This window comes from Amphibalanus amphitrite, unplaced genomic scaffold (genome assembly GCF_019059575.1).
Source record: "Amphibalanus amphitrite isolate SeventyFive unplaced genomic scaffold, NRLGWU_Aamphi_draft 001796F_arrow, whole genome shotgun sequence".
NCBI lineage: Eukaryota > Metazoa > Arthropoda > Thecostraca > Balanomorpha > Balanidae > Amphibalanus > Amphibalanus amphitrite.
In genome coordinates, this window is record NW_024883289.1 from 82,196 (window position 1) to 99,473 (window position 17,278).

At 50.0% G+C, this 17,278-nt stretch overlaps 2 protein-coding genes across 5 annotated transcripts in view; one reads left to right on the forward strand and one right to left on the reverse strand.

Moving 5' to 3' along the window:
* Nucleotides 1–11,173, forward strand: part of LOC122375209 (heparan sulfate 2-O-sulfotransferase pipe-like) — a 46,033-nt gene extending 34,860 nt beyond the window's left edge. The window contains exons 7-9 of the mRNA XM_043354466.1: nucleotides 9,097–9,221; nucleotides 9,833–9,987; nucleotides 10,278–11,173. Coding sequence (XP_043210401.1) covers nucleotides 9,097–9,221; nucleotides 9,833–9,987; nucleotides 10,278–10,444 — 447 coding nt within the window. The 3' untranslated portion in view covers nucleotides 10,445–11,173. The remainder of the gene's footprint in view (nucleotides 1–9,096; nucleotides 9,222–9,832; nucleotides 9,988–10,277) is intronic.
* A 114-nt stretch (nucleotides 11,174–11,287) lies between these two features.
* LOC122375210 (progranulin-like) lies at nucleotides 11,288–16,464 on the reverse strand. 4 transcript variants are annotated; one of them, XR_006255360.1, is made up of 5 exons: nucleotides 15,064–15,256; nucleotides 14,228–14,471; nucleotides 13,204–13,427; nucleotides 12,597–12,815; nucleotides 11,288–11,626 (listed from the first exon to the last, which is right to left on the reverse strand). XR_006255360.1 is itself a non-coding variant. In XM_043354470.1 (4 exons), exons 2-4 carry the CDS (start codon nucleotides 14,433–14,435, stop codon nucleotides 12,738–12,740), a joined length of 510 nt encoding a protein of 169 aa, XP_043210405.1. In that variant the 5' UTR covers nucleotides 14,436–14,471; nucleotides 16,446–16,464; the 3' UTR covers nucleotides 11,288–12,737. The 4 variants fall into 4 exon arrangements, 3 of the variants coding, with proteins under 3 accessions (XP_043210405.1, XP_043210404.1, XP_043210403.1); XM_043354470.1 differs by lacking the exon at nucleotides 15,064–15,256 and adding an exon at nucleotides 16,446–16,464 and having other exon boundaries at nucleotides 11,288–12,815; XM_043354469.1 differs by having other exon boundaries at nucleotides 11,288–12,815; nucleotides 15,064–15,427.
* Between the last annotated feature and the right edge of the window lie 814 nt (nucleotides 16,465–17,278).

Sequence of the window (17,278 nt, forward strand, 5' to 3'; positions counted from 1 at the left end):
GACACAACCACTTTAATATAAATAATAATCTCTTTTCATTTTGTCGCAAAAGTCTTCTCGTTTTTCTTTGATGCACACAAAAAATCAATCATATAATCATATTGACTATTGAGTCTTAGTTCATTACGAAAACTTCATACTCCATAGCACTATACAGTACCTATATAATACATAGGCTGCCCCGGAGACACCGGAGACAGAAGGTGGCGAGAAGGTGATGAGTCCTAGAGCCGGCCGGAATCCATAAAGACGATTCTCTTTGACGCCTGCCGCGAAACTAGACCTTACGGCTGTCTCCGGAGACACGAAAAAATTTCAGTAGCGAAAACGCTAGCACAAACCCTGCGCACTTGTGACAACGCGGCGCAGCTTCTGAAAATGCCGTTGGGTTGGGATAGTAGCGACAGTAAAGTGTGCTTGAAGTGACGGAAGAGAGAAGTTGGATCTTGGTTGAATCTACCTTGGTAAGACTAAAATAAGACAATGGTTGAGGTTGGGGAATAATTATCAAAGTTGAGGAATCAATAGGTACTGAGGAAATATTGAACTTTTCAAACGAAAGTAACATATATTGTACAAAATCCCTTGTGAATGATTTTTATTATATAGTTGATGCAGAAACAGTCGTTTTCCTTTCATTTGTTTTATATTTCAGTTTAAAGTTCAGTTCTGATTGACTGATTTAGGAATGCATGTGAAGGTGATCAATATCAATACATTGATTGCATTCTTATTCTAGAAATGCTTCAAAAGGAAATAGACAAATCTGAAGTGGTTTATGTTGCTGATTGCACTTATCTTTGAATTTCAAGAATTTTAGATTAAGTATTCATAAGAAGTTTTATTCAAGCTTGATGTTCCTTGTCCTAGCATCAATCCATGATGTCTAAAACTTGTTTCTATGTACCCATTATACAAACCACATGGTTTGATATTTGCAGATTGAGGTGCACAGACTCAATGCAAGCATTTGCATTTTGCAACAAGCATTTACCTATATTATTGAACCATTTATGGACTTCCTGTTGGAAGTGAAGAGCAAATACTCCAGTCATCATTTTGATTTTACAAATATTAAATTTTGGTGGTCTATATCAAAGCACCATCTTGCTGACACTTTCAGGTAAGGCCAGATATCAGTCTAAATATATGCATGCATCTCAATGATTTAAAACAATCCAAGTCTTCATTGGTGCATATATCAATGTAAATGTGCTATTTTCATTGGCTTATTCCCATGCCTTCGATTTCTGCATGGCAGAGGAAGCATTTATTTTGTATTTGTATTTGTATTTGTATATTTAAAATCGCCAACAGACAATAAGTCCACTTAACACGCGCAGTGGAAGGGGGGGGGGCGGATTTCGCCCACCCCTCCTGTTTTTCGCCAATAACTCGCGCCGCAAGCATAATATCAATGTGAAATTTCGGCTACCTGTCCAGAATTGAACTGCGGATCTTCTCGTGCAAGAAGTAAGAAAATCGGTTCAAAACTTTTCTAGTAATAGCGGTGTAAAGTCAAACATCCTGCCGCCGCGGCGGCGCGGCGGCGCGGCGGCCGGCGCTAGCCGTTACGCGCCGCCTGAATTGTAGACTGTGCCGGGGCGGGACGGTTCCGTCTTTACATCGCGCTCCTTACCGCTGATTATATTAGATTCGCGTCAAATTCGGTGAGAAGACTGAGAAATGTAGAGGCAATCATATGGTCAAAGAATTTTGAAAATCGGCCGGTAACAACTTGAGTTATGAGTGTGTAAACACAAAATTGTGATTGCCGCGTTTCCCGCGTCGGCCGATGCCGCTTCAGCCGGCGACATCTTACCCTTCGCAGGCTTCTAACTGCCATATTTATTGTTGGGTTATTTAGAAATTCACCATACATACTCACAAATGTTTGCTCTTTCGTATAGTGAAAGATTTAAAAAAATCGGCCGGTAACTTTTTGAGTTATCGGCGTGTAAACGTAAAAAAGTCGCTAAAATGGCAAATTTGACCACATTTGACCTCATTTGACCTTGAAGATATTGACCTAGGGTCATGAAATTCACACACAACAGAGTTCCCCATTGCCTTCACCTACCCTCCAAATTTCGTCTTTCTAGCTCCAGTGGGAGCTGAGATCTTAGGGGGGGGGGCGACATCCGCCCCCCCCCCCTTCCACTGGGCGTAGTACTCGCAACCCTTCCACTGCGCGTGTTAAAAGGCGAAGTCAAAGAGACAGTAAAACAGCACACAACCACACACACAACACACACACACCTACATACACACACACACACTGAAGATAAAAACACGTAGGGTTATAAACACAGGAGATGTAAATAAATAAATAATAGCCTAAAAAGCCTAGTAAACAAGAAACACTAAAAGCACAGCGGATGCGATCACGCCGCTTCCAGCCCTTTCACATAGTTTAAAACGTGTCCTCTAAAAGTGTAGAAACTATCGCTAAAAACATCAGCGGGACTTCTAGTTAAAAACACGTTCATGGCCCTCGGTAGTCGGCGCAGAAAACCATCCCCGACGGTCCGTACGCGCCAGGGAAGCTCGGCGAAGAGCCGCTGTGAGCGGGTTGATCGCGGCGGCACATGGAGCGGAAATCTACCAAGGAGGTTAGAAGAACGGATTTTACCGGCCAGGATATTCCTCAGGAAGAGCAGGTCGTGTTGGTTTCTACGGACAGACAGTGATGTAATACCAAAATGATGCAGAAGAGAAGGATAGGACAGAGAGGAACATGGCGAGGATGTGTGGCTATTCAACCACAACAAGAATTTGTGCTGCACACGATCAACCCGCTCTGTGTGGGATTTGGCCGCTCCCGCCCAGACCACGCAACCGTATTCCAAAATTGAACGAACATTGGCATAGTAAGTAACGAGTAACGTATGTTTGTTAAATTTCGATCTCTTAGTCCCGGCCTGAAAGGTTCTGATCATCAGGCCTAGGGCCCTGTTTGCCTGGCATACAATCCGGGACACGTGCGCCGAAAATGACAGCTTGCTGTCAATTGTGACGCCAAGATCTTTGATCTCGTCTACGCTCTCCAGAACAGCGCTGCCAATACGGTAGGTGGTCCGAACGGGAGCGCGCCGCAGAGTCACACTGAATGCTTTACATTTGGCTGGGTTTAGAGACAGACCCCATGTGGCCCAGGGGCGGATCCAGGAATTTTCGGGAGGGGGGGCGGCAAGTCGAAATGGGGGCGACCTGGCGATCCGGGGGCGCTCCATACAAAGGGGGCGCCAAACCGTCAAAATCGGGAGCTAAAAGCCCGCGCCGTGCTAGGGGGCGTTATTGCGCTCCCCCTCAGGTTTTTCGCAAATATCTGGAAAACGGCTGCGCGCAGCGCCGCCATTTTCAGCATACCTTATCATGCATCTTTTTTGCACATGTTGTAAAAATGTCTGACGCGGGTGATGGAAGGTCAGGTCACCAGGTTATGCCAAGGGACCTAGCCTAAGAAAAAGTTCAAATGCTTACCATTGCTATACCGACTGAACGATTGCTTTGAACCTTTCAGCGATTGATGAAAGCAACACTATTCATGAAATGTATATCTCGGAATTTCGATATCTGTGACCTAAGGTCAGGTCAGTTGTGCGACGTCTCCATTAGGTAGGTAGGTATAATTAAGTCTTTGGGAGAAAACTGAAAGGCATCTCTTTTGGACGAGCGCCATTCTAGACAATATCAAGCATTGGGATACATATAAAATTAACACACTGAATAAGAACATTGCACCTAGTGTGACCACTCATTATGTCCCAGAGGTCATCCCATGTCATGAAAGGTCCGCAGCAGTTTTTTTTTTAAATAACTTTTGATAGATTCAAGCTAGAGCGATAAAAACACCTCAGCTGTGTTCAGCTCGACGATACGCATCGACTGCTATGCATCATGACCTTTCCCGGTCAGGTCATGACCTTGACCTGAGGTCAAATTCTCAAAATTACCCTTCATAACGTCAACCTTTAGTTTGTTCGACGTGTCTCGACGACAGAAACGCAATGCTGGCAAACGTAATGTCGAGACTCTCTTGAGTCAAAAGTTATTGCAGGAAAACATTGTTCGTAAAAAGGCTATTTTTAGTCTTTTGCCCTCTGAAGGCTAAACCGTTGACCTGAGGTCAAATCTGAGCGCAGCTTGCAGAAACACCTTTAAAAGGGCTATCGAATGCGCTTTTCTGCGGCGCTATAGCTCTATTGGTTTCCGAGTTATGTGCCGCTGCTTCGAAAACGGAAAAATGTTGAAACAGGCAACATTTTACCTTTGATGACCTCTGGTGACCTGACATTCGACCTGACCTAAAAAATGACCGTTTTGTTTTCGTCCTGTTTTTTGACGATCTTTCGAATGCCGCTTATCGCGTGTCACTACGCGGCCCAGGAGCCGAATTAGACGAGGGAGTGTGCCCCCCCCCCTCCCCAGCAGGACACGGAAAACTCAGACCACCAGCACGGCACGGGTTAAAAGTCGTAGATGGGCACCGCTACCCTAGCAAAAGATATTAGCAAAAAGGTGACCTCCATTTACTGGTGCAGTCCTCCTCCTCCCGGTCCTTTTTCTGGAAGCGTCTCACTTATGCTGGTATGCCTCACTTCCCGGGGGCGCCCAACCTCTGCTTGGATCGCCTAATCCATTATGGAGAGACCCACTTTGCTTAAGTCGCCTCATTTCTTCCTTCTAAGAACGACCAATTTGCTGTAGGCGGCCCACTTATCTGGGACGCCCATCTTTTGCTAGAAGTGCCCCTCTTCTTCCTGATGCGTCCCACTTCTACTACGAGTGCACCTTTTCTGTTAGGGCGCCCCTTTGCTGCTGAGGAGTCTTTTCTACTGTGAATAGGGCGACCCTCTCCTGTTTGGCGACCCCAAATTCTGCTGGAGGCGCCCCACTTCTGCCCAACTCTTGGTGGGGTGCCCCTCTCTTGCAGGGGGCACTTCTCTTTTGCTGGAGACGCCACTCTTGTGGGGGCGCCCTTCCACTGCGGGGAACGTCTCTCTTCTGCCAGAGGCACCCCTTTTCTTCTTATGGGGCTCCTGTTTTTTTTTTTCTGGGGCGAGGCGACCCTCTGCTGCTCGGAACGGGGCACACCTCTCCTTTTACTGGGGCACCGCCCCTCTGCTGGGGTTGCCCTTCCGCTGTCGTCAGGGGCGCCCCTCTTGGTAGAATATACTCCTTTTCTTTTTGTAATGGGGCGCCCCTCTTCTACCGGGGGCGCCCATCTGCTGCTGGGGCGTCTGTCTTCTGCCGGATATTGTCAATGGGGCGCCCATATCCTGTTTGGCGGGCCCAACCTCTGCTGGAGGCTGCCTATTTCTGATTAACTTTTGCTGTGGCGCCTCTCTTCTGCTGGGGCGCCCCTCTTCTGCTTGGGGCGCCCGTCTCCTACTGGAGACCCCTCTCTTCTGCTGGGGCGCCCCTCTTCTGCCAGTGGCACCCATTTTCTTACTATGGGGCTCCTTTTTTTGCTGGGGCGCCCAGCTGCTGTCAGGGCGCCCCTCTTCTCGGAATGGGGGCGCCTCTCTCCTTTTGCTGGGGCGTCGCTCCTCTTCAGGGGGACACGTCTCCTGCTAAGGGTGCCCTTCCGCTGCCAGGGGCGCCCCTCTTGAACAGAACGTATTTTATATTCTTGTAACGAGACGCCCTCTTCTGCTGGGGGCGCCCATCTGCTGCTGGGGCGACTCTCATCTGCTGGGAATAGGCAATTGGGCGTCACTCTCCTGCTTGGTGAGCCCAACTTCTGCTGGAGGCGCCCTATTTCTGCTGAACCTTTGCTGTGTCGCCGCTCTTCTGCTCGGGGCGCCCTCTCTGCCGCGGGATATGGGCGCCTTTTTCGGATGGCGGGGGGGGGGGGGGCGGCCGCCCCCGTCGCCCCCCCCTGGATCCGCGCCTGATGTGGCCGACCAGGAGCTCAGCCGGTCGATGTCCGTCTGCAGAGTGGCAGCATCCTGGCGCGTCGTGATTTTCCTGAAGATTTTGGCATCGTCTGCGTAGAGTAAACATTCTGAGTCTAGATCGGAAGGGAGGTCATTGATAAAAATAGAAAATAGGATTTATATTTTTATAGGATTTATATTTAAATAGGATTCAAAGGTAATTATAGCTTTAAAATAGTAGGGAGATGCGAGATGACGTTTTCATTATCAATGCATAACTTCATTCCAGTAGCCAAATCAGTCCCTTGCAGTTCTGCATTTCTCGACCTGCCAACGGTGGCCATGGCGGCTGGTGTAAGGCCCCGGTCCGGCAGTTGGCAGTAGCGCCACCTACACTGAAGGTTGGCGGATCCCGAGGCCACGGGCCGGCCTGGCGGACGGGCCGGGGAGCGGGCGGCAGGGGGTGGGGAGGGGTATCCGGGGACGACGGGCAGCATTGCACTTTATAAACAAGGTTGGTAATAATAATTTGCCTGGAGTGTCCGCGAGCCATTATAAGGCAGGCGCGACGTTACCCAAATATAACTTGCTTTTAATTGGAGAGTTGGTAGGCAAATTAAGGCATCTGCGTGTTGCTCATTGACTAGCCCTCTGTTTTGGAATAACACCCGGTGATGATGCCCACAAGTGCAGTGCTAGCCTGCTTTTTTGTCTGTTTTAGGTATACATAGAAATTATTGAACGCCCTGCTAGCCTAAATTTGTTCGTAGGTAATTCTTACGATTTGTTTGAAGTGCCGACCTCCGAAGGAATAGTCCTTTCGAAAGCTGATACTTGCGTCCGTCCGGCTTTTATTTTAGGAAAATAACACCCATTGTATTCATAAGTATTGCTGATTTAGCAGCCAAGCAAGTTGAAATTTTCAATTTCCTTGCCTTTGTGTAGATGAAGGAGAGCAGCCACCAGCACACACGTCTAGCCGATCCCCTCACAGCCTCCACACTGCTGCCCATTGCCCAAGGGCCAAGGACCGACCGTAACATCTGTGTGCCATAAAATGGTACAACGGCGTCTTTCATCAGGCGGACCCCAATGCGAACGCCACGCGGACCGTCCGTAATCGAACGGTTGGTCCAGGACGACTGACGCAGGGCTTAGCTGATTTTGTCTGGTCTGACACAAGCTCTATAAGCATTGGTAAACCATCAATTCAATCGTTTTGCCATAAGTCTATCCCAGAAACATATACACCCTTCGCATTTGTTCGCGGCATTCGTGATTACAGCGGATCAAAAGCATGGGAACACAGCATAAACACAACCAGTCTTTTAATGGTTATTGCTGGGTCCAGATGGCAGAAAGATGGCAGAAAGTTTTTGAAGGTATAAAAGGAACACTCCCCCAAAAGCAACTCCAAAATCCAAAATATTCTGTTTCCACTTTTTGACCCTTTTTCAGCTCTTGAAAATACTTCAACTTTTATCTAACGGAACTTGAGTGTCTTTCAAAGCCAAAAAATTGTAAAGGCTGTATAAATAAGGGCTTCGTGTGCTGCTCAGCCAAAAAGTTTACAATTTGCCTGGAGACAGAGCCAGTATGCCAGCTTATACAGTTGGAGACAGCGTAGACATTTTTTTCACCTCTGCTGATGCAGCTAACGTCAACTCGGTACTTTTTCCCCTATCGTGAGCAATTGAAATGTACTCAACAGACATGTCTGAAAAACACCATTGAAGGACATTCCCCGGACCCTGGACCCGTTTGTTGTGGTACAACTGGTTCTCGTCTAAAATATGCTAAATAATGCGCAAAATATCCTGTTTTATGTAAGCACGGTTAATGCCCTTCTGATACGTTGGATGAGCCCATCAGCTTACTTTTACCGTGAGTGCTCTAGTCTTCCTGTGTCGTCAACTGTACATTAGTGATGAGTCATTTGATGATGCCTATTGTACGCGGGAGGTGAACCAGGTGTCTGCTCGTTTTTAAATCGGATGCCGTATTGTGTCGCTCGTTATATCAGGTTCATTGTGTTGTATCCAACATTTGTCCTTATTCCCAGCGCCTTTGTTTACTTCTTACTTTGCCTATGAACCGCCGCGCTGGTCTTGTTGCATGTCTTGTGCAAAATCTGATGATATAGGTATCACTGCAGAAGTGTAAAATGAGGCATGAGAACGCGTATTGGGCAAATGCATCTGAATCCACTATAACCAATATGTAACCTGAAACTAACTAGTTAATGCCCGTAACTATCTTTACCCACCTAAACCGTGTACAAATAATTAACGGTACGGGATCCTTGCTCTTCAATAATTTGTTGACAGGGCTAGGACTGTGCTCTGAAGGAAAGTAGGCAGCTTGTATAATACTGTAAGCCCATTCCCGTTTTGCAAGTATATTCCCTGTATTATATTTTCAGGCTCGCTCACTGTCTCACCACTCTTCTATTGAACCCTGTTTTTGTATACTTGCATATGGTGGATGCACGATGGCCCTCCCCGTTCAGTCTCGCTTCCTCCGGCTTTGATTTATCGCTCCTTGCGTGCCTCCCCGACCCCGGCCTCAGGTCCCCGGCCCCGGCCCCGGTCCCGGTCCCTCTAAACCCGCTGGCGTGGCGTGCAGGACTATGCCACGTGCGTGGAGGCCGGCCACGCCGAGTGTTCATACGAGCAGGGCAGTGTGCGAGAGGACTACGGCCAGCTGACAGAGTTCTTCTGCGGCATGGAGCGCGAGTGCACGTGAGTCCGTGCCCGCACAGCTGCCGTGGTTCACAGGCACCAGACACCTGATCCAGAGTTCAGGCGAGCATGCCCTGGCGCAGTCGGTGCGACTGGCGGCTGGCGAGCCTTAGCACCAGCAGAGCACTGCCCAGGGTCGTCTGCTGGCCTCAGCCAGTTGCGTGGGGTCGCACCAATCGTTAGAACTCTTCAGCTGGCCGTAACAATCAGCTGTTTCTTTTCTGCTCTCGCTTCTTTTCTTTCGCTCGCTTTTTGTGGACATAGCACTCACGTAGACAGTTTCCGAAATCAAGACAGCTCGGTGACCTACCTCCTCTCCTGTCCCGCCCCGCCCACCTCCTCCCAGCCACCCCCCGTCCTCTGTCCTCCGTCCAGCGGTCGCACTAGCGCTGCCTGGCGGGGAGTCTGTGTTTCGGCGCCGGTTCGCTTGGCGGCGCTGCGGTCGATCACCGCCACTGCTGTGGGCTCCGCAGGATTACGAACAGTGCGTGCTGAGCAACGACTGGGAGTGCCGCTACATCGAGGGCGACAAGAAGGACCGCGTGGGCGACCACCGGCGCATGACCGGCTTCTTCTGCGGCATGGAGGAGGACTGCTCGTGAGTGACGCGCCGCGACTGACATCTGGTGGCCAGTTCCGGAACTAATCCGGGGCACTCGGCAGACAGCCTTGTAACTTTTACTCGGGGATTTACAGCTAGGATTTTCGCTGCCCGGGTGTTCATTTTGTCCTGTGTAACATCTCCCGACCCCCAAAAAGTCCCTCGCCGACCCCGCACTCCGCAGACAATGGGCACAGCACAGTGCACGGTGGACACGTGTTCTGTTTTCGCTATCCAATGAGAACTTTAGTAGGTAGTCATCACACATTTTGCCAAACATGCAGAAGGCACCTTTATGTTTGCACTAAATGAGTGTTGCATGTCGTATCCTCGCTATTACAGACTCGCAACGCGCGAACCGACATCAACTGTAAGCAGTTCACCGATCATTCAGTCTAAAACCGTTTATTTGTCAGACTTCAGAGGGAAACAGCTTGTGACAGACGTTATTGCTACTTAAAGAGAATAAAACATGGCTTTAAAGCTCATGACAAAGTATTTAGAATTTCTGGTTTTCAAGAGTCCAGATTGTATTCGTCAGGCAGCTTAATCACAATGTCCCGTTTCGCCTTCGGTCCCTCGTCTGACCTCGACGCCCGCTCCGTCAGCGCCTTCAACTCGGAGGTGGCCATGCAGAAGGCCAAGCGGAACGTGGAGAAGTACTACGCCGTCGTGGGTGTGCTGGAGGAGATGAACAAGACGCTGACCGTGCTGGAGCACTACATTCCACGGTTCTTCGCCGGCGCATCAGATATCTACCAGGGTAAGTGACGAGTGATGGACTTTTGCTCCGTATATCGGGCTAAACACGACGGCTTGTTTCAAGCTAGATTGTCTTGTCGTGTGACAAAACACTGCACGTCACTGCTCGCCGTTGGTGAAATGATTTTTTATAGTTTTACTTTGCTCAGCTACTGTAATGTGCATATCTATATTGCTTCAAGCGTCCACTCCATAGTATAATAAACAGCCTCGTGCATATTACGACTTCATTATTCGTTACACCATGTCGCAAGTCACACGTTCTGACCTGATGTGCACCATTTGTTTCAGAGGAGAAAAGGCTGAGCAATGTGAACAAGAACAGCTACAAGCCGCCTGTCGCCGAATACGTCAAAGACATTGTCCGGAAAAACTTCACGCACGAGATCGAGTTTTACGAGTTCTGCAAGCAGCGGCTGCACCAGCAATATCTCGCGCTGGGCCTGCCGGAAAACTGACCGCCGCCTGCCGCCGGTCGTCACGACAACGGGTGCGCGGCGTCACGACCGGCCGGGTCAACATTCCGTGTCTGTCTGTACTGTGTGTCTGAGGCCCTTGGCGGCCGCTCCGGTTGTGATAGTGCGCGGTCAAATCGTCGACGATCTCCGCAAACTGCGCGGGAAAATGCAATCGGTCTGTGAAGACTTGACTTCCACAGACTACGAACCACCCTGGGGACTTTGTTTTTCGTATTTTATTCGTGCTCTCCTGACCTGACCGTCCTTAGGGTTGTTATTTTATGGTATTGTATTGTATTTTTACTGTATTGTGGACGGCTCGCTGGCTGTACTGAGGCCGGAGGTGACGTTCGGCGGAGGGCCGGGTCAAACTACTGCCACTGGCGTGCGCGCGCGTTCGTGGGCGATCTTCTGTCGGTCTGGTGCAGCTACTACCGAGCCGAGGGCGCCCCTGCGCGGAGGCCCCTCAGCAGCTGTGATACGGACGTGTGTGTGTATGTGTCTGGGTGTGGTGCGGAGCGCGGCGGCCACCCGCTCGAATCTCAGGCGGTGCCGGGGACCTGCGCGGCCGCGGCTCTTCCAGCGCTGTTCGCCATACGTGCGGCGCCGTCTCTGCTGCGCCGAGTCTATATGGACGGACGGGAGGCAGGGGGGAGGGGGAGGGGGCCGGCGGAGGTGACATGCCGCCCCTGTTCCTGTGACACATAATATACGGTGTAATGATGTGAGCGCCATCGTTTCGGGTTGTTAGAGCGCATGGTAGCTGATGTTTTGCTTGTTGGTAGTCTCGACACCACAGAGGCGGGTGTACACTGAACCGGTATCTTCGAAAGACGAACGAAACAAATTACGCATTTCTGGTGTATATCATGGTAAAAGCGATATGCAAGGACTTCCAGTCAAAACAAAGCGGCTGCGCCTGGATACAATAACATGGAAGACATGCACAAAGAGCCAAAACGATACTCCGTACAGAGACATTGGTTCATTCTTACTGGCCCTAGCCCTCACTGGTCGTCAATGCCCCCAGCCCCCGCAATAGCCCTCAGTGATCTAAATCACTTCTGGGTTACAATGGGAACGGCGATAATCAGATAACTCCGCCTTTGACTTATCGCGCTGGCTTCACCAAGAAGGGTCTCTGAACTGAAAACACATAACGACACCCGAAAGCTTGGTTAAAGGGACTATCCCACCTTTAACATGGGGTTTGAGTTGAGATAGCCAAGTTTGAGGCGAGGTTCAGAAACCACTATCTATCTAGGTTGCAACCCCGCGGCCTCTTGGTGTTGAAGAAATTCGTTCCCTTCATTTGAAAATGGGCCTTGTGCAAGGCCCTATCTTCAACATGGAGCGACCGTTAGTGTGACGTCACCTCGTTTGGTCATTCTGATTTAAATGGGTTTGTTCGTTGAAAAATCGCTTAAAACTTGGTCTGAACTTTGTTGTGGTGCCTACAGAGTAAAAAGAATCAGCTTCATGACAGTAATGTGGCCTGGGGAAGGAGGTAATTTTGGGCTGTGACGTCACATATTTGAAAGTTTGTGTTTGGAATATGGGAAGCCTAAGATGTTTAATGAAAAATAAATGCCAGAACCGTGTTCCTGGTCATCCAATCTATAAAGTCGGGCACAATTTAACTGGTTTTAACAACATTTTAGAAGGTGGGATAGTCCCTTTAAAGGGACCCTCCCACCTTCAAAAAGTTAATGAATTGGCATGAAAGTGATGTCGCTCGGTTCAGAAAGCGCAAAAACGAATATCTACCAAATTTCATCGAAAAATATTCACCGGTTTTAAAGATATTAGACTTTTACTTTTGTTTACTTTTTGGGATCTCCGCTGTTCCTAGCAACTTTATTTGAAAGTGCGGCATTTGTTGCGCTCAAAGCAGCATATACCACCGCGTGCTACAAAACGTTTTAGTCAAACATTTAACTGACGTTCGAAAGCCTGATGACGTCATCAGATTCCCGTAATGGTTAAGAGATAGGGACCACGCTGGTCCCACCCTGCAAGTAAAGGGAAGAAATTTCTTGAACACCATAAAGCTGCGGGGGTTGCGACCAGGATAAATGGTGGTTTCTGAGCCTGGCCGCAATTTTGGCTATCTCAACTCAAAACTAATGTTAAGGTGGGAGGGTCCCTTTAACGCGTCTTGGTCCCCGATTGCGTTTAACAGTCGTAGGTATTGACCTACAGGGGTGCAAATGCCAGGCAGTGTCCCTGCTCGACTTGGCGACTTTTATAAACTTGGGATGAGCAGCACCGGACTTTTCATTCACTGAAGATCTCAGGCATGGAGACCAATGTGTCCCTCCGTGCCTTTCATATCCGTTTCAGCGAACTGCATCATCGGATGCTCCGATTTCTGGAACAGAAATGCAAAATGTTAGTATCTGCATCTCTTGAAAAATTCACAACATTACAGCAAGAATTCGACGACACTTCACTACGTACGAATTGTGCTTGTCTATTTCAAACAGCCTGCGGTTACAAGGGTTACGACGTTCAATATTTTCTCAGAGGATTTCTACCGCCCAGATAAATAGCATTGCTGTTAAACGCACATTGTTTTCCAGCTTGCAAAAGCAAATAAGAAACCATCAAAGTTGGACAAGAATCACAGCTTACCAGCCAAGTGGACGGTTCATGGTACCATATCAAATAATAGTTAGCTTCAAGTTCATGTGGGTAGCGCTGTATCGGCGAGCTGACAGAGTCCCTAACATACGCACCCGTCCCTAACTACCACTGACCTTCAGACAGGTGAGTGTCTGCAGGTCACACTGAGTGCCCTCGGGACAGCAGTGCACCTTGTCCGAGCAGCAGACGGCGCGCGCGTACGGACAGCAGCCCCAGCGGTGGTCAGCCAGCGGACAGCACGTGGCGCCCGCCGGACACCGGCTCTTGCCGTCCGGACACAGGCCCGGCTCCGGCGGCTGCTTCACGCATCGGCTGGTCGACAGGTCGCACGTGAAACCTGCGCAGTGAGGTCAGGTCAATGTCAGGTCACACGTGAATCCCAAGCAGGTCAAGTCAGGTCAGGTCAGAACCCTGCGCAGAACCCTGCACAGAAAGGTCGGGTCAGGTCACACGTGAACCCTGCCCAGAAAGGTCAAAGCAGGTCGCACGTGAACCCTGTGCAGGAAGGTCAGGCCAATGTCAGGTCACACGAGAATCCCAAGCAGGTCAAGTCAAGTCAGGTCACACGTGAACCCTGCGCACGAAGGTCAGGTCACACGTGAACCCTGCGCAGTGAGGTCAGGTCAGGTCACACGTGAACCTTGCGCAAGAAGATCAGGTCAGGTCACCGGTTGGTGGTCGGAGCAGTGGTGAATTGCAGGTAGGTCAGGTCAGGTCGATACCAGGTCGTCGGTAGGTGGTCAAGCTACACGTGAACCCTGTGAAGATCAGGTCACATGTGAACTGAGCGCCGATGGGATCACGTCAACTGACTAGGTCGGGTCAACGGTGGGGACATAACCAGCTGCCAGTCAGCTCAGGTCCAGTAAACCCTGCAAACGTTGCCTGACTGTGCATTCTTTCTTAGAAAGGAATGTATGCTTTTACATGCGTATGCGTGCGTGAGGTATTGTGAGCTGAGTTAGTGATTGCTTGTCCTACACCATCATTGTCGCCGTTTTATTGATTGACGTGAAAGAGCCTCGTTTTGCGTGGATCTTTTTCTAATAAACTGAGTAAACGTCTGGTAACTTCGTTTGTGCGACTGCGCACTGAGCGGTGACGTGTGCCGTGGGTACGCGTATGTGTCGTACCCACCTTCTCGGCAGCAGTGCCGCCCGTCGCCGCAGCAGACGCCGTTCCGATAGGGACAGCAGATGAAGGGCTGCTGGGGAGAGTCGGTACGGCAGCAGACGCTGGGCTCCGGGCAGGCCAGCTCTCCGCCGGGGCACCGGTCGGCCAGCGCTGGCACCAGAGGCACCAGCAGCACCAGCAGCGGCACCAGCGCCGTACCGAGCCGAGCCATGGCTGTTGTCGGCACTACCGGCCGTCCGTCTGCTGACTGCAGGGGACAGACAGCTGATATACATAGGTACGAGCTCCGTCCCCACAACATGGCGCAACCACCCGGGCCGGGTTAGGGGACCTGCCCTGCCCTTGAGACGGTCAACATGATGCGGCAATGAGGGCCTCTCGATACCAGCTGCATTCCGGTGACACTGACATGAGACACTTACACCTGCCAGAGACGAGACGCGTCCGAACTCGTTTTGTTTGTAGAGAAACACGAGGTTTATAGTGTCCCAATTAACAGCACTGAATTACAAAGGAATGTCTACATTAATTTAGGTATGATTCACAGTTCCCAAGAATCTCGGACCAATGAATTAAGCATAACGCATGTATATCGTGCCGACCCTTTAAACCAGAAGAGTAAAATATAAATGCATTGGGCTCAAAGCAAACTAAGTCGTTTATAACGCCTTGTGAGACCATCTACATACAGGGTAAATTACGAGCTAAAGACGTTCACAACAGATATCACAAATGATTATCTCTAAAGACGGCGCCATAAAGGAAGGTTGACAGCAGACAACATGTACTGTAATTTGATTAGAATAAAAACACGGTCGCTTATTGCGTCCCCACCTCACCGAGAGCTAAATCCTCACTCCCGTCCTGTCCCCAACGGCTGTCCTCTTCAGAAGTGCAGCGGCCCTTGCAGACTTCTGACGCAGCGGTGACCGGCCCAAAACGACACGAGCGTAGCGCTTCTGAGGCCCGCGGCTGGCGCAGCTCGAGCCCGGCACGACCCCGACAGCCTTCTGATCCGGGGGTGACTCTGGTCCCGTTTAAAACCGATCCGGTGGTGGTGTCTGCAACTGGAGAAGGAATCCCCGCCCTCCCCCGCGCCCCGGCGGCCCGGGCCGGCGGTATTGGGAGAATAGGAAGCGCGTCCGGCGGTGGAAGTTCGAGAACGGCGTGTGTCACCGTCAACACCCGCCCTACCAGTCGCCAGTACAGCACCGTCGGACGAACCCGTCCCAACACATGGACCCGTATCGACACACGGATATGGCCGTCTCGACAGACGGAACCGTCCCGTCGGACAGACAGAACCGCCCAGACTCGGAGCTCCGTCAGCGGCGATAGGCGTCGATCGTCGGTTGTCCGTTCGCTATCGGATCCGATTACTGCAGTGTGGTTGTCGCACTAGGGACTGTACTCTGGGTATCATGTGCCCGGGAATCATGTAACCGATGGCACGAGAAGGAGACACCGCTCCCCGCGCGGCATTGTCGAATCGTTGAGTCGGAGTCGAATTCACTATCATATGTGACTGTAATAAGCCACTATCAGAATCGCGCATTGTAGGTAGGCTGTCGCTGATGCCACAAGTTCATAAAAGTACCGCCGCTCCAATTAAATAACTTAATTCAAACTGCTCCGCTACCCATGATCTGGTGACCAGGAGAGCCTGCACCCAAATCCAGCGACCAGCAAAACCTTACGCTAACACTTACAAAAGTAAACAAATAAATCGCGGCACTCTCGTCTCTCTGCTAAGGAAAATACTTTAACTTTAAAAAATGCAGTCCGTAGGTATAACACAAGTGCCACACTCAATATGTCAATATACCTACTACTTATGTGCAGATATTGTAAATGCGGGACGGCTGACGCTGAGAGCCATCAGACAATTCAGCTATGGCAATGCCGCCATCTCACTGACGGTGACTCATCGCGACGAGCATCAACCTCATGTTGATCAACAAGGACGAAGCTGACTAGTTTAGACACGCCGGTCGCGGAGCCGCTGACGAAAAGTACGCTCCACGGGCCCTCATTCGAGCGTCACGTTGGCACTCTGCCAGGCAGGCAAGACGTTGTTTCTATATGCCTACTCTGGGGAGGACCGCCGAGGGCTAATACGCATGACGCCATATACGATGAAGACATTCAGCTGCCTGCACTCTGGTGATCGGGGAACTGTCCTTTCACATACCACAGGATATAAAGACGGCATTGTACTTACCAGCCACGCCACTACTCCCTATATCGCCACCAGTTGCCCGCTAACCCGGCGTATTCTCTTCACACGCGGGAACTCCCCAGTCCCACGCGTTCCTCAGGCGCGCGCGCGGCTTGGAGCTATGCGGCACAGCATATGCGTCAGGCGTTAATCACTGGTGCCATCTAGGGGAGACGAATAAAATTAGGCGAGAAAAGAAGAATAAGAACGTTATGACAAATAGGTATTACCTCAAATGAATCAGGGTCATCTGTCGGTAAGGGCCAGTGGCCACTAATTATCTCCTACCCCTGAATACAGCAGGGAGAGAGGGCGAGCCGAGCGTCCTTCTCGTTATTTAATAGGTTATCGAGATCAGCGTTGCTTTTTACGATACCGAAGTACTTACCTACTCTGCCCACTTATTAGGCATAAGTCATAACTGCATAATTCAAGAATCAGAAATGCAATACAAAACTGCTACCTTTACATTAACTTATTAAAACTGCATCAGTACTTAGTTATATCGAGCTCAAACGCAACGAACAAGAACTGTCAATGAATAAGGTGTCAAATCAGTCAAAAGCACAGTCCTATGGATTGAAGCAGAAGCCAGAAGTCCTCAGTTTTCTTTCTTCGGTTAAGAGAGGTGCATATTCGAAAGAATTCATAATGAAATAAACGTATGCGTTTCCGTCAGTAAAACCTTAGATCCTGACCGCATGCCCTGTACAGGGATGCATGGTACGGTACCCATAATCCCATTTCGATGGGTAAAGCTTTATGGCTCACCCTGTATATACCCACTGACCCTGGCTGTCGTAACTGGATTGGTCCGGCAGCAGTACCGACTAGCT

Coding starts and splice junctions, on each gene's coding strand:
- LOC122375210 (XM_043354470.1), bottom strand. CDS start 14,435: ATGGCTCGGCTCGGTACGGCGCTGGTGCCGCTGCTGGTGCTGCTGGTG. Junction 13,428..14,227: donor GCGGCACTGCTGCCGAGAAG/GTGGGTACGACA, acceptor CTCACTGCGCAG/GTTTCACGTGCGACCTGTCG. Junction 12,816..13,203: donor AGACACTCACCTGTCTGAAG/GTCAGTGGTAGT, acceptor TTTCTGTTCCAG/AAATCGGAGCATCCGATGAT.